Source organism: Erythranthe guttata, chromosome 2 (genome assembly GCF_056151865.1).
Source record: "Erythranthe guttata isolate IM_541 chromosome 2, IM_541, whole genome shotgun sequence".
Classification (NCBI taxonomy): domain Eukaryota; kingdom Viridiplantae; phylum Streptophyta; class Magnoliopsida; order Lamiales; family Phrymaceae; genus Erythranthe; species Erythranthe guttata.
This window is the reverse complement of record NC_142534.1, coordinates 1,408,013-1,421,842: the sequence shown is the minus strand read 5'-3', so window position 1 is coordinate 1,421,842 and position 13,830 is coordinate 1,408,013. Positions and strand designations below refer to the sequence as shown.

At 37.2% G+C, this 13,830-nt stretch overlaps 4 protein-coding genes across 8 annotated transcripts; 1 reads left to right on the top strand and 3 right to left on the bottom strand.

Moving 5' to 3' along the window:
• Window positions 1-940: 940 nt before the first annotated feature.
• LOC105957363 (uncharacterized) lies at window positions 941-2,635 on the bottom strand. Of its 2 annotated transcripts, none has more exons than XM_088822965.1 (6): window positions 2,261-2,635; window positions 1,961-2,066; window positions 1,696-1,882; window positions 1,494-1,550; window positions 1,331-1,396; window positions 941-1,236 (listed from the first exon to the last, which is right to left on the bottom strand). In XM_088822965.1, the coding sequence occupies exons 1-6, from the start codon at window positions 2,608-2,610 to the stop codon at window positions 1,226-1,228; spliced, it is 777 nt and encodes a 258-aa protein (XP_088679091.1). In that variant the 5' UTR covers window positions 2,611-2,635; the 3' UTR covers window positions 941-1,225. The 2 variants fall into 2 exon arrangements, with proteins under 2 accessions (XP_088679091.1, XP_088679095.1); XM_088822969.1 differs by having other exon boundaries at window positions 1,961-2,063.
• Window positions 2,636-2,776: 141 nt separating this feature from the next.
• Window positions 2,777-5,762, bottom strand: OTP51 (endonuclease). The gene is made up of 2 exons (XM_012981522.2): window positions 5,135-5,762; window positions 2,777-4,906 (listed from the first exon to the last, which is right to left on the bottom strand). The coding sequence occupies exons 1-2, from the start codon at window positions 5,633-5,635 to the stop codon at window positions 3,065-3,067; spliced, it is 2,343 nt and encodes a 780-aa protein (XP_012836976.2). The 5' UTR covers window positions 5,636-5,762; the 3' UTR covers window positions 2,777-3,064.
• Window positions 5,763-7,308: 1,546 nt separating this feature from the next.
• On the top strand, window positions 7,309-10,230 carry OST1 (Protein kinase superfamily protein). Its single transcript, XM_012981525.2, has 9 exons — window positions 7,309-7,998; window positions 8,292-8,366; window positions 8,465-8,566; window positions 8,660-8,713; window positions 8,819-8,911; window positions 9,089-9,181; window positions 9,429-9,533; window positions 9,625-9,723; window positions 9,814-10,230. Exons 1-9 carry the CDS (start codon window positions 7,819-7,821, stop codon window positions 10,105-10,107), a joined length of 1,095 nt encoding a protein of 364 aa, XP_012836979.2. The 5' UTR covers window positions 7,309-7,818; the 3' UTR covers window positions 10,108-10,230.
• On the bottom strand, window positions 9,318-13,599 carry LOC105957586 (Putative N-acetyl-gamma-glutamyl-phosphate reductase). 4 transcript variants are annotated; one of them, XM_012981524.2, is made up of 14 exons: window positions 13,234-13,479; window positions 12,772-12,927; window positions 12,564-12,671; window positions 12,385-12,471; window positions 12,211-12,261; window positions 12,039-12,110; window positions 11,771-11,890; window positions 11,603-11,663; window positions 11,429-11,509; window positions 11,264-11,343; window positions 11,080-11,169; window positions 10,878-11,006; window positions 10,684-10,795; window positions 9,318-9,715 (listed from the first exon to the last, which is right to left on the bottom strand). In XM_012981524.2, the coding sequence occupies exons 1-13, from the start codon at window positions 13,291-13,293 to the stop codon at window positions 10,688-10,690; spliced, it is 1,203 nt and encodes a 400-aa protein (XP_012836978.2). In that variant the 5' UTR covers window positions 13,294-13,479; the 3' UTR covers window positions 9,318-9,715; window positions 10,684-10,687. The 4 variants fall into 4 exon arrangements, with proteins under 4 accessions (XP_012836978.2, XP_088679181.1, XP_012836977.2 ...); XM_088823055.1 differs by lacking the exon at window positions 9,318-9,715 and adding an exon at window positions 9,764-10,094; XM_012981523.2 differs by lacking the exon at window positions 9,318-9,715 and adding an exon at window positions 10,301-10,524 and having other exon boundaries at window positions 13,234-13,599.
• Window positions 13,600-13,830: the final 231 nt, after the last annotated feature.

The window sequence follows — 13,830 nt, the reverse complement described above, 5'->3', positions numbered from 1 at the left end:
AGTGGAAGGTAAAGCAAACGTGGCAGTGTGTGAGTGGGGGAAGATCTGTCGATTCCATTCGCCGCATATTCAACGGCTGTGCTTCATATCCTAGCATTCCTAATATTTCAAAGGGCCCCACCATCTTTAGATTCTATTTCCCATTTAATTTCAATTTTTAATTGGTAAGAAATTGAATTTTTTTTTTTTTTTTTTTTTTTGTGGTTGGACCAAACACAGCTCAAAGAAGTGAAAAGGCGTGAAGTGCAATTTAGGGCCTTTCCCGTGGCTCACGGTCACGCCACCATCATTTGTTCCTTTCTTTCATTGTGGCAATCAGTGCGCTGTTTGCCACACCTAATTAATTTCCACTTTATTTTTTTTTTATTAAAAACTTATTATTATTAAAAAGAAATTAAAAAAAAAAAAATGCTTGATTGGCCACCTTTTGCATCCAACTTTTAGTTGGCAAAAGCAAAACCCTTTTATATGGACAACAATCAACACATGACATATTATTTAATTTTATTATTATATTAATTATTTTTTTTCCCGGAATATATCAGTGAATAAATATTTGGGCTTTTATTTACAAGATTTTGGTAATGTATATAAAACCGTAATTTGGCCTTTTATTATGAATTGGGCTCTAGTTAGCCCTTGGTAATTCATGGCCCTTTAATGATATTCATCAAGATTTTCAAATTATCCCCTATATTGCATTGCAGTCCCTATATATTCATGCTATGTCAAAACCCATCCAAATCCATGCAACATTTTCACTCAACAAAAATATCATAAATAATAAATCAGGAACCAAATACACAAAAAGAAATTTTGATCTCCCACATACTCAAATTGACAGTGTTGTTCGCACTTCTATAGCATCTTGTTATAACTTATACGACTTTTCGATATGATCCATGTTAGATGAAAACTGTGTTACACATGCAATGCAAGATTTTAAGGAATCTACGAAAAATACGATCATGTTACTACTGTTGTCATGAGAGTTAGCAGAAAATAACTGTTTTAACTGCGCCAGCATTTTACCTTAGATTACTAAAGTGTCGAACATCGAGAACAATAAAAATTCAACTTAAGCTGCAGAGTCAAATGTGGGATTTAAAATTGAACATAAAAATAGAGTTACCTTTGAGTAGTGTTGAGACAGTGAATCCATTGAAATAATCGACTTCAAAAAGTTTTATCGATTTCTCATCACATAAGACCCACCCTTCTCTTATCAGATGGATCCTGAAAACGAGGTATATTTGATTTATTCGACAGTTAATTAAATTTGGTGGGCTTCACTTGAAAAATAAAACGTAGATCCAAATGAGTTACAAACCTGCAGATCGTTTTCTTTTATGTATTGCCCCCTTTTTGGGTTGTTTATCTTTCGTCTTTGGCTCATCTGAGAAATAAAATATTAGAAGCATTCCAACACGATTTTACGGCAAAATTCAACCAATGGATATTGCAATATTCAATTCTTCCCCAGTGAAACTCACCTTTTTCTTTGTCTTGTTTGCTTTGCCGTTTCCTTTGCGCAGATTTGACTGGAGTGCCTGCATCGTTAACCATGGTTTAGTCACTAATAATAATTCTAAGCAGAGCAGAATCTCGATTACAATTGATATTAACAATTTAACATAATAAACTCCCATATATCTTCGTACGAATACATAAAACCCGAATTTAAAAGCTTCTTACATGGAGATGTAGTTACAACTTCATCGAGCGGCCAAATATGCTTGGACAATGCTTTGTTCATTTTAAACATATCGACACTCTTCACGCGGAAAATCTGATGCAGAGCATCGTCGCATAAGATCTTTCTCCTATCCTTTGGATTTTGCAAATTGTGCTCCCTTATATACTCCCAGAGTTTCTTTACAACCTAGAAAACAAGACGAAGATCAAATTATTTGTTATATTTATTTTTACCACGAAACAATTATCACACTGGCAAACCTACCGCAGTCCTGGGTAGCTGTGAAACCCCAAATAATTCCTCGAGTTGTGGAGAAAGTGCACATGGCTTACAGAAGCCGCCTCCTTTCTTCTTCACATCTGTAACTCTACTGGAGGAAGTTGAAATCGCATATCATAAGATGCTTTTCTCGCAGATTTACAACACGAATTAAGACAGAAAAGATTGAATTTTTATTTTTTTTGGTTAATTATTATATAAAAAAAAATAGAAAAAAAAATCGGCTGACCTAAAAAACTGCGGAGCAAATAAGAGAAGGGGAAAATCAAGAGCAAGAAGAATCACCTCTGTTTTCTCTTACTCACTTCGTCTTCATCTTCTTCGTCAGAAGCTTCTTCTTCTTCACCATTCTCATCCGCTCCCGTATTTTCCTTTTGTCCTTGCTCCTTCTCTACGGCGTCGTTTTGGGGATTTTCACCCACTTCTTCAACTTGTTCAACGACGTCGTTCTGGGCGGCGGCCGCATCTCGGAGGAAAAGGTCGATTTGCTCCCGAATGAAGACCCTGCGGCCGTATAAATTAACGGAGAACTCCTCCTCGAGACGGCGGCGGACGCATGCTGCGGTGGTGGTTTCTAGGTCGGATGCCCGGAGGATTTCGTGGAGGCGACCCACTATCTCGGAGTCCGAGACCATGCTTATTTTATCAATTCACACAGTTTTTCAAGTAAAAAAAGAAACAATTGCAGTCTGCTGTGCGTTTTACGTGGTGAAAAGTTTTGAGTGAGTTGCATGCAAAGAATAAAATGAGAAATTAGGGTTTTTAACTTTAAAACTTTTAATTAGAAATTGGAAAGAGGGATTTTATAATCAAATTATCAAATTAGGGTTTATGTGCGCAAGTACAGTTTTACCAAGGGCATTACCGGTACTTGGAAAATCTCTTCACAAGACTTCCATTTATGTACTAGATCTGGATAAACCCAATTCATTTTGTTTTATTTTAAACATACTTTAAACCGAATTACCGTTTCTTTTAGTTAATCGTTATTTAAATTCAGCAAATAAGAGAACGCCACGTGGCGGAGGAGGGACCGGCCGAAAGCATCACTCAGCTCCCAAGTATCAAAGGAACCACCGTTGGAGAAGATTAATTAGGCGGACTGTCGTCATCGCTACTGAAATTTACGTTACTGGTTTCCGAACTTCCATTCGAAGATTCAATGCCTGCTTCTAGAAACTCTTTCAAATCTGCGAGTACAAAGGGTTCGGTTAGTTTCCAGAACTCCGCTGCATCGCTCCCAAGAAAACCGACCCAAAAGATCGTCCCTTTCCTCTTCACCCGACAATTCAAAGAATTCGCCTTCAATGATTTCGTAATTCTTAGTACATCCTCTTTACCAAACCTCAGCTTCAGCAGAATATCGCCCGATGATGTTCTGTAACCTCCATACATGTACCAATATGCAAGAACACGAGGTGTCAACCACCGATGTATTAGCTTCGGTATTACAGGTTGCCCCTCTGGACAAAACTGGTCAGCAAAGAACTTAAAATATGTGTGAGATACCGTTGTGAACTGATATGGAATATTTTCATCGTCGTTATCCATTAATTTAGAAGCCAACCATTCATGAAATTGGTTGTATATATGTCTTTTCAAGAAAGAATGGATCTTCAAATTCTCTCTGAACACAAAATTGACCGCACAGCTCTTCTTTTTTTCGTCTAGTTCAACCCTTAAGCCACCCAATAGTAAACCTATCAGGATTTCTCTCTGTTCTTTGCTGAGCTTCGTGCTTAGTGATTTCTCGACTTGTTTATGCTTCAAACTCAGGATGTATTCAACCTTCTCCTTCAAGGGAGACTCGGTTTCATACTTCTTCTCGCGCATGAAATCGTAAATCTTTTCGGCTTTAGCATAATTAGCAGACGCGAGGTAGCCACTCAAGATGGTGTTGCATGATTTAGCGTCGACACCAATTGCCTCATCAGCATGCATTTGGTTGAAGATCTCTTCTGCCCTGTCAAGTTTGTTGGTTAACACCAAAGAATCCAAGTACAAACTGTAAACAGTCTGATTGGGGCGACATTTCTCCATGCACCGCAAGAAAGTGGACTCCACTTTATCGTGCAAGCTCAGATTGTAATACATATGGATCATATCGATAAAAGACCGTGTCAGTGGTTTCATGCCGCTTTCTATGAACTCCCCCATTAGAGATTCCGCAAGTTCTGTCTCTTGAGCTTTACACAATAGCTCAACGATTTTGTAGTACGAGACAACATTGGGTGGACCTCGTTTTTGCAAACTCCTGAATATTTCCAGGGATTTCATTGGTTTCCCGATTCTTGAATAAACCTCCATTAGATACAGAAAAGCTTGAGTCGGAGGTTTATTGTTAGAAGAAAGAATCTGTTTCCATGTTCTTTCAGCTTCCGCAAAATCACCTTCCTTAGCACAAGCTCTTAACACCGACACAAGCACTTCTGCACTCTCGACAATGCCCAGTGTTCTCATCTCTGCTCTTAACGACTCAATCCTTTCTTTATCGATAATATCTTGATAACTATGGAGCCAAATAAGCCCGCCATAAATATCATTGTGTATTTTGAGGCCATGTGTTGTGAGATTGTGAAAAACGAACTCCGCTTGTTTGAGATGCTGTTTACAGGATCCTCCCGGTTTGGTCACAAGGGCCTTAAAAAGAGAATTGTGCAAGCTTAGTCTAGGCTTGTAACCTCCCAAGTGAATCATCTGATTGTACACACCACATGCTTCCTCGATACAACTTGAACCAGAAGAACTTAGGTAAGCAACAATTAGAATATGGAATGTGGACTCATTAGGAATCAGACCCTGGTTGACTATGTCATCAAATATCTCGCGACATTTCAAGTATTTCCGCTCCTTACCCAAGTAATCGGCTAATTTGGTGGCGAGGGCAAAATCAAATCGAAACCAGTTTTGCTCCACCATCCATTTGTATACCTGAACCATACAAAATAACGAATTATAATTCTCCACTAATTATTTCAGAGTTCCTTAAATTAATCGAGCTTCTGTTATAATCCGCATAATTTAGCAAGTTTATCATGACTGTTAGGGCAAAATTAAAACCAATTATCAGTTTTCCAAATGCTATACAGAAGGGGAAAATTACTCATCGTCAATTGATTAAACCAAATGAGTAATCAGACAAGGGGAAGATCAATTTACCCTAAAAGCCGACTCGTTTTCGCGAATCCGCATACAATGAACGGCAACAAAAGTGACATCATCTTGCCTAATCCACTTCCGCTGCGCATTGAGCACCCGAATAAACGTGCCCGACCTGTGCGCCGGCAGCTCCTTGCACAGCCACGCCAATTTCGACCTCCGCCACTGCTCCGGAAGATCGTCGAGCTCCTTCACCTCCACCGCCGGCGACTCGAACCGTTTCAACTCAGTCGACTCGAACGAGCCATCGAAATTGTAACGTTCCGCTTCGTCATCTCTTAATACGTCAAAATCATCTTCCTTCGCCTCCTCTAGGGTTTCATTCACCACACTTCTGGTGGAAACGGCGGCCGAGGAGGAGGAGGAAAGAAGCAATAGGGTGGGGTTTCGGTGCGGTTTCGAGGGGAGGGAGAGGCGGCGGAGGTGGAAGTAAGGGTAGGATCTCTGATTTTGTTGAGTAGGTGTAATTTGTTGATTGATGTTACGGAAGCTCAGAAGCATTGCTTAGACGGAGAATGGATACCGCAACGGCTCGCCGCCGGGAGGAAACTGGTGGCGCCGGCTGTTTAATCTGTTAATTGTTCTGTGATATTTTATTTCTTTTGCGAGTGGATAATAATTCATAAATGGGTCAATTAATTAAATAATTTGTTGGGCTTCCATTAATTATAAATTGTAGCCCAAACAATTTTAAGTAGGCCAAACTGTAAAACTAGATACAATTTTGAATTTTCAGTCCAAATTTTCTGAAAATAGGAAATACTATAAAAAAAGACTTGGGAAATTACGCTCAACGCCAGAGGTAAAGTTAAATTATGAAAAACCCCCTCATGTTTAAATAACTACAACCACCCATCAATTATATGAATTTTCTTACACGTCCACCTGTCAAATTTAGTGAAATATTCTTCAGTTTGTACCCGTTTTACCCCGTCCGAGCTCCACATTTAAAAACAAGATGATCATAAGATGTGTCTTTTGGCTTGTAAATATCAGATTGTGCTACATCAGAAACTGCATATTTGAATAAAACGAGTATGAACTAGATAACAATATTTCATGGAATCTAGAAGTTTATTTTGAATTTGGCACCATAAAGGTCGGGATGTAAGAAAATCCATAACTAATGGGTGGTTATGAAACAAGATGGGTACTTTGGTAATTTGATCTTACATCAGGGTGGTGGCAGTAATTTACTCAAAAACTTATTCTAAAATTAAAAATTGGGCAAGACGCGTGTCAGCAGGAAAAACCATGCAGGCGTCCTAGGGGTGAGCATAAAAACCGAGAAACCGAAAAACCGAACCGAAAACCGAAAAAACCGAGCCGATATATACCGTCCCGACTTAAAACCGCATACACGGTAAATATTTTTTGAAAAACCGAGAAAATCGGTACGTGTATGGAGAAAAAGAAAATTGCCGAACCGATTTACCGAACCGAACCGATTTAAGAATACAAAACAATTCAATCAATTCTTCATCAGTACTCAAGTTTAAATTACCATATAAGTTTTTTTGAAACTTGTTTCTGTTGCCGTTTAGAGACTTATTAATATGTGGTGTAATTTGACTTCTTTTGGGTTGTGGCTACATTGTTTAAGTTTTTTTGGTACTCAGATACTTAATCTGAATTTCTTTTGTGTTAGGCAACATGTTAACTTTTTTTGAAGATGACATTAATGACATCAAGTTTATTAGTTGTAATCTCATTCTGTTTTTTTATGGCAGCAGGTTTTTTTTTTTTTATTTATTTATTTATTTTATTTTATTTGTTGAATTTTTATTGTTACTTGTTAATTTTCTCAAAGAAATGTGATAGAAGTCAAAATTCACCGTTAATCATACACCGGTTTTATACCGAACCGATTCGAACCGATAACGAAACCGAAAGCGAAAATAAACCGAATTGATACCGATACCGTTCACCGAAAACCGAAAAACCGATTAGTACCGAACCGAAAAAAAACCGACATACACGGTTTTAAAATATGAAAAACCGATATTATCGGTACGTGTTTGGATTATTGCAAAAACCGACCCGTACCGACCCGTACACACCCCTAAGGCGTCCCTTCATAATATTCAAATAATAAAAAGATTTAAAGGGGTTATTTTAGTCATTTGGTTATCTTCTTATTTTAAATGCCAGCACAGCAGCAACAATAATAGCCTGTTGTCAGAAAATAAATTAATAAAAAATTCTCTCTTTCTCTCTCTTCTCTCTCTCTCTGGAAGCAGAAAGAAGGAAAAGAAAGAAGCAAACTGTCAAATTGCACAAACTAAAAGGCAGCTCAATTCACGAGCACTTTCTCTCTCTCTCTCTTTCTCCACCTATACGTTCACGTATAAAGTATATATAAACCCTTAACCGCTGTCGCTTATATATACACATACATGTACGTGTATGCAACAAAAGTGACGCGCGCACAGTTGCAGAAAAGCCGTAAAAACGACGGCCGAATAAATAAATTGGTTAATTTATTATTATGGCCGCCGGGTAAGTGAGTTCTTCACGAGGGCATGCGACCACAACTCAACCACATCTCTCTATCTTCCTTCACCTTAATTTGAATTCTACCCCTTTTTTTTTGTGTAAATTATTGAGTGCTTCTTTTAAGCTTTTTTGCTGGTTATGGGAGTTTGAAGGGGAGTGGGGGTTTATTGAGTGGGTGGAAATTGTGTATGGATCGGCCGCCGTCGACGGTGGGGCAGGCGGGTATGGATATGCCTATTATGCACGACAGTGATAGGTACGAATTGGTTAGGGATATCGGCTCCGGCAACTTCGGGGTGGCGCGTCTGATGAGGGATCGCCACACGAATGAACTTGTTGCTGTTAAGTACATCGAGAGGGGTGAGAAGGTAAGCTACAACAACTTGTTTGATTTGGTTGTCTATTTGTGGTTGTACACCAAGTGTTCGATCTAATTCCTCTGAAAAGTTATGGAATTTGTGACTCTGTTTTTTCTTCTTTCGATTGTCTTTTACTTCCAAGTTAATATCATGCAATTAATGAATACTTGTTTCCAGCAGCGTTTAGAATTTCAGAAGATGGTGATTTATTAACTGGTGTTGTGGAATTTAACCTTCGTTTATTGCTACCGACTAATCGGTGTTTCGTTTCTAACTCTTTGTTCTTACACACATGCCGATAGATTGATGAAAATGTGCAGCGAGAAATTATTAACCACAGATCTCTGAGGCATCCGAATATCGTCAGATTTAAAGAGGTAAAAATCTATTATAAATAAAATCCACTCGTGTTTCGGAATATTATGAAGAAGCTTAGTTAACAGTGTTCTGTTGTCTGCAAATTTTTTTACTCTAGGTTATGTTAACTCCAACTCACTTGGCTATTGTGATGGAATATGCTTCTGGCGGAGAGCTTTTTGAACGGATATGCAATGCTGGGAGATTCAGCGAGGATGAGGTATTTTGATCTAACGAATCTATATTTGTTTGAATGAATTATTCATATATGGTATATCTCGTTTTCATTTTATGTTTATAATTTTGGGTGTAGGCGCGGTTTTTCTTCCAGCAACTGATATCAGGAGTCAGCTACTGTCATGCTATGGTACTTGATTGAGCTCTTTTGTCTTTCTCATTGTGCCGTTTAACTATTGTACGTATTCTTGATGCGTTTTTTTTCTTTTCTTACGGTTTTTGCAACTTCACGAAGCAAATATGCCACCGTGATTTGAAATTGGAGAATACGTTACTTGATGGAAGCCCTGCTCCTCGGTTGAAAATCTGTGATTTCGGCTATTCCAAGGTATTATTGATTGCCCTGCTTATCTTGTGATTATTCAGCTTTGCTCGGTACTAACTTGGACGTAATTTATACTGTATGATTGCAAAACCGAGCATCTGAAAGTAATCACAAATTATTTGATCTTGTTTTATTCGACTGTTTTCATCAGTGTAACAACTGTGCTTGTCTTATGTTCAGTCGTCGGTGCTTCATTCGCAACCAAAGTCAACTGTCGGCACCCCTGCATACATTGCCCCCGAGGTGTTGCTTAAAAAGGAGTATGATGGAAAGGTGAGAGTATTTTATAAGAGAAACGGGTCGCAAGGGGGGAAACATTTTATTGGGAATATTGTCGAGAATGGGGTTGACGAATTGAAATAAAGAAAGAAAGTGGGTAGTGAGTAGCTTCAGGCAGATCCATAGAATATAATAGATGAATTCAAACTTCCATATAGGCAAATAAAATACATAGTCAAGACAAAATGCAATATTAGTTTATCCTAAAAAATCTAAGCTAAGGTTGCACAAACTTGTACAGATTGCAGATGTCTGGTCTTGTGGAGTTACATTATATGTCATGCTAGTCGGCGCGTATCCCTTTGAAGACCCCGAAGAACCGAAAAACTTCCGAAAAACAATACAGGTACACTATCTTACCGTATTCGTATATTTTGATTTATTCGTTGATTTTCCTTACTCAATTTTACTTAATTTAACCCTTGACATGTCGACAGCGAATCTTGAACGTCCAATACTCAATCCCAGATTACGTCCACATATCTCCAGAATGCTGTCATTTAATTTCACGGATATTTGTAGCCGACCCTGCAAAGGTTAGAGTTCTGTTTTTACTCATCAATCGTTGGAGTTCAATTGAAATTAAATTCTCGGGATTTATATAAATGTGAAACTATGCGTGACAGAGGATTACGATTCCGGAAATAAAGAACCACGAGTGGTTTCTTAAGAATCTCCCAACGGATCTAATGAATGATGGAATATCGAACAATCAGTTTGAAGAACCGGAGCAACCTATGCAGAGTGATCAAGAAATTATGCAGATAATTACGGAGGCTACTATCCCACCAGCTGGTGCAAACAGCCTGAATCAGTATCTTACAGGTAGCCTCGATATTGACGATGACATGGACGAAGATTTGGAGAGCGATCCCGATCTTGATATCGATAGCAGTGGTGAGATTATCTATGCAATGTGAAGTAGAGTTGTTATTTGTAATTTGATATTTGAATGAACTTTGTCTGTTCTTTCTTTTACTTGTTTCAGTAATTTCATGCAACTTTCTTAATTGCTGTGGTATTGGAAGGTATTTGAAAGCAAATCTATTGTTTTCTGCTTATTTTAACTTAAATTTGTTTAAGATAATTTACGAGAAGAACGAAAGCGATCAGTCAGAAAATCGGAATAGGAATAAAAAAAAATTGTCGAAAGGGGAAACAGAAAAATCGGTAAATGCTAAGCAAAAAGTATCATAAATTACAAATAAAGTTCATGTTTATTCGAAAATAATTGAACTATTGTCATCCCAAAACTTCAGCGGGGACAATGGCATATTCCATCGCCTGAAACTGTGCGATATTTCGAGCTTTTTCTCCAATTTACTACCGTAACGAACCTTTTGCATGGCCAAACAAATTTAATTAATGACTGGTTCTATTTGACTTTTCGATATACGATTATTAGCCAAATTGCTCACGAAATTTCAACTCAACACACATAAAACAACAGCAAATAAACCATAATATTTACGATGAATCAAGATTATCAAGCGTACCGTTCTAAGGAAACAAAGGCACTGTGAGGAGGCCCGTATTTTCCGGAATTCCCATCATCAAGTTCAGATTTTGTAATGCCTGACCAGAAGCTCCTTTCATAAGATTATCAATCTGCATACCCCGTCTCAAAATTTAGCCGAAAAAAAATTCAATTTTGTAGCTAATAAAAATGCAAGAAAACATAAAAACTTACAACAGAGATAATTATTGCTCTTCCAGGGATTCGATCGGGAAACACATTCATCAAGCAATAATTGGACCCTCTAACATGTCGAGTATGAGGAACCTCGTTTTTCTTCAACATAATAACAAATTCCTCCTTCTGTAAAAATACGAAGAAAATAAAATTTATAGAAGCATAAAAGGATTATCATATATTATATTTTCATTATTACCTCGTAAAAGTTGCTTAAATGTTGATAAAGATCGTCAGTCGATACTCCGTGGGCCATTTCCACATATATAGTTGATTGCATACCACGGCTCTTAAAAATTAACGAATGCGAGTTAAAAGAATTTAAAAAAAAAATAAAAAAATTAGTGTAGTAAACTTCGATAAATACGAGAGCAGCTAATTACCATTGGCATTAAATGTGGGGTGAAGCTAACAGTAACTTTCGATTTCGCAGCCTCCGATAATCCTTGTTCGATTTCAGGCACTAAAGTTAACAACATAAACCAAGTTAGTGTTCGTGGTTATAAAATTATAAATTAAACAATTATTAGCAAATTTAATCAACTAACCATGACGATGCCTTGTCACACCGTAAGAATGAATGCCTTCGGCGATTTCAGTGTACAAATTTGCCTCCTTCGCACCACGTCCTTCAACCATAACAATTACGAAAAATTTAATCAGCCAATAAAAGCAATATTAGTGATTTCTTTTGCAAAAAAGGCTGGGAAAATTAATTTAACCTGCTCCACTAACACCAGATTTTGAGTCGATAATGATATTCTTCACTTCGATGAGATTGGCCTGCAAACGCATTAATTATATTAACCATCGTCTGTTTGAAACTCATTACATATAATATATCCCAACTACATACAAAAAAATAAAAAATAAAATTAAAAAAAACGAACTTTTATCAAGGGGACGAGAGGAAGCTGGATAGAAGTTGGATAACAGCCAGGATTTGCAATTAGACGAGCATTTTCGATTTCGGATCTGGATAACTCTGTTAAGCCGTATACAGCTTCTTTCTGCATTTACGGCAATAATTAGGTTCGCGGAAAAGGGGTAACTACATCGTTAAACCTTTCTTGGTAATCGAAAAATCAAACAGATCCATGAAAATGAATTCTCGATTCTTAAAACAGAAGTTTGCTAGATAAAGTTTCAAACAAAAACCTGTAATTCTTGTGCTACATGAGGCTGACCGTACCATTCCTCATATTCACCAACATCTTGGAGCCGAAAATCCTACGTAATAATATAAAATAAACGAAAAAATTTACATTATGATGTACACCTGTCATAAAGAAAGAGAGCCTGATTTCTTAGTATGGATTAAAGTAAATACCGCGGATAGATCGACTATCTTCAAACTACTTGGGAGACCTTTGATAATTTCCTGCCAAAAAAAATAACTATTACTTTTAGATACAAGCATGAATCTACATATCGGAATTTCGGAAAAAGGCGGTTAAAACTAAGAATCAAATTAGAGTAAAAAAACGCAAAGTAATAAAAAAACCTGAGTTGTCCCGTGTGGCAAGCAACAGAAAACAGCATCTACGTCGGAAAAATCGGCATCTTTGACAGCAACCAAATCAGGCAAATCCTACACAATCCGTGTAATGCATAACGAAAAAACAATAACACAAAAAGATAGTGCGATTACAATTCATATTCGTGGTAAATGATATTACATACTTGTTTGACTAAATGAGGGAACACTGATCCGATCGATTGACCGGCTTTCCTATCTGCGGTCATCATCGTTATTTGGAAGTTGGGATGATTCGTGAGCAACCTAATTATCTAAAAATATAAAAAAAAAAAAAAAAAAAAAACGGAGAAGAAAATTAGTTCTCGACAATTTAGCACCAAAGAAACTAACTAAACACAGAAGACAAATTACCTCAGAGCCAGTATAGCCACTGGCTCCAAGAACCCCAACTCGGAACTTTTCGAATTTCCGGGCCTGAATTTCTTCAATGTGTAAGCTCTGCGGTGTTGACGTGACAACAGAAGCTCTAACACAAAGCTTCCTGGCCTTAGAATACTTGATTTCATCCTACCAAAAAGAATTGATTACTCACATTATTTTTTTAAATTTTTTTTTGACATTATAATCTCAAGAAATCAATAGCCCATATGCTAAAATCTAGAAAAGTTGTAAGCTGTAATCGGGTTTTAAATTTTAATAGCAGTAAGTCACCATTACTCATAAATCATAATCAATCCTAAAAACCCACGGGCCAAATTACTCATAATCAATCCTTAAAATCAATTTCATAAGCCCGAAAGAGAGAGTGAAAAATCAATTCAGATTACAAGAAGAGAAAGGAGTTGTGCATTTTGTGAAAAAAAAAAAAATTACCTGGCATTCAAGAAAGCAGCTGCGAGTAGAGATTGAGTTAAAAGAGGATAAAGAACACATCTTTTCTTCACCCTTTCTTCTTCACTAGTGGCCTTCAACCAGAAGTGCTTAGTGACAGTGAAGCTGAAAATGCCTACTTTAATTTTTGGTTTTTGGGGTTTACGGGATAATTACCGGACTATCTCCATTATTAAAGCTTTCTCTCTCTAAATTTCACAACCGTAGAGGAAAAGCCCAGCCCAAGTCAATGTGTATGGGCGGGGCTTCACACGTATGAACTAGGGGTGGATGTAATAAATTTTCGATTTTCGTTCGTTACCATCCAAAAAGTTTCCAATTTTTGAATTGGATCGACTTGAGTCTTGTACTTTGATTCGATATTACTTTATCAATTTTTATTCTTAATTGCATCGCCGTTTGTCCCCTATACTTGAAACATTGTCTCATGTGGACGTCGCCGTTAGTTTTCACACATTTGACCTTAACACAATTTGACCAAGTCTGAAAATTACTAAAAAGTCACACCTATCGGTTTAAATAGATATTAAAAAATGAAAAGAATAAAAATAAAACTAAAAAAATAATAAAAAAATAATA

What these genes read in the sequence shown, in the direction of transcription:
- OST1 (XM_012981525.2), top strand. Translation starts at nt 7,819, where the DNA reads ATGGATCGGCCGCCGTCGACGGTGGGGCAGGCGGGTATGGATATGCCT. An exon ending in ACATCGAGAGGGGTGAGAAG is followed by an intron (nt 7,999 to 8,291) that starts GTAAGCTACAAC and finishes ACATGCCGATAG; the next exon opens with ATTGATGAAAATGTGCAGCG. An exon ending in TTGTAGCCGACCCTGCAAAG is followed by an intron (nt 9,724 to 9,813) that starts GTTAGAGTTCTG and finishes TATGCGTGACAG; the next exon opens with AGGATTACGATTCCGGAAAT.
- OTP51 (XM_012981522.2), bottom strand. Translation starts at nt 5,635, where the DNA reads ATGCTTCTGAGCTTCCGTAACATCAATCAACAAATTACACCTACTCAA. An exon ending in AAAACGAGTCGGCTTTTAGG is followed by an intron (nt 4,907 to 5,134) that starts GTAAATTGATCT and finishes TGTATGGTTCAG; the next exon opens with GTATACAAATGGATGGTGGA.
- LOC105957586 (XM_012981523.2), bottom strand. Translation starts at nt 13,293, where the DNA reads ATGTGTTCTTTATCCTCTTTTAACTCAATCTCTACTCGCAGCTGCTTT. An exon ending in AGATAGTCGATCTATCCGCG is followed by an intron (nt 12,111 to 12,210) that starts GTATTTACTTTA and finishes ATTATTACGTAG; the next exon opens with GATTTTCGGCTCCAAGATGT. An exon ending in TGTGACAAGGCATCGTCATG is followed by an intron (nt 11,344 to 11,428) that starts GTTAGTTGATTA and finishes TGTTAACTTTAG; the next exon opens with TGCCTGAAATCGAACAAGGA.
- LOC105957363 (XM_088822965.1), bottom strand. Translation starts at nt 2,610, where the DNA reads ATGGTCTCGGACTCCGAGATAGTGGGTCGCCTCCACGAAATCCTCCGG. An exon ending in GTGAGTAAGAGAAAACAGAG is followed by an intron (nt 2,067 to 2,260) that starts GTGATTCTTCTT and finishes AACTTCCTCCAG; the next exon opens with TAGAGTTACAGATGTGAAGA. An exon ending in CACAGCTACCCAGGACTGCG is followed by an intron (nt 1,883 to 1,960) that starts GTAGGTTTGCCA and finishes CTTGTTTTCTAG; the next exon opens with GTTGTAAAGAAACTCTGGGA.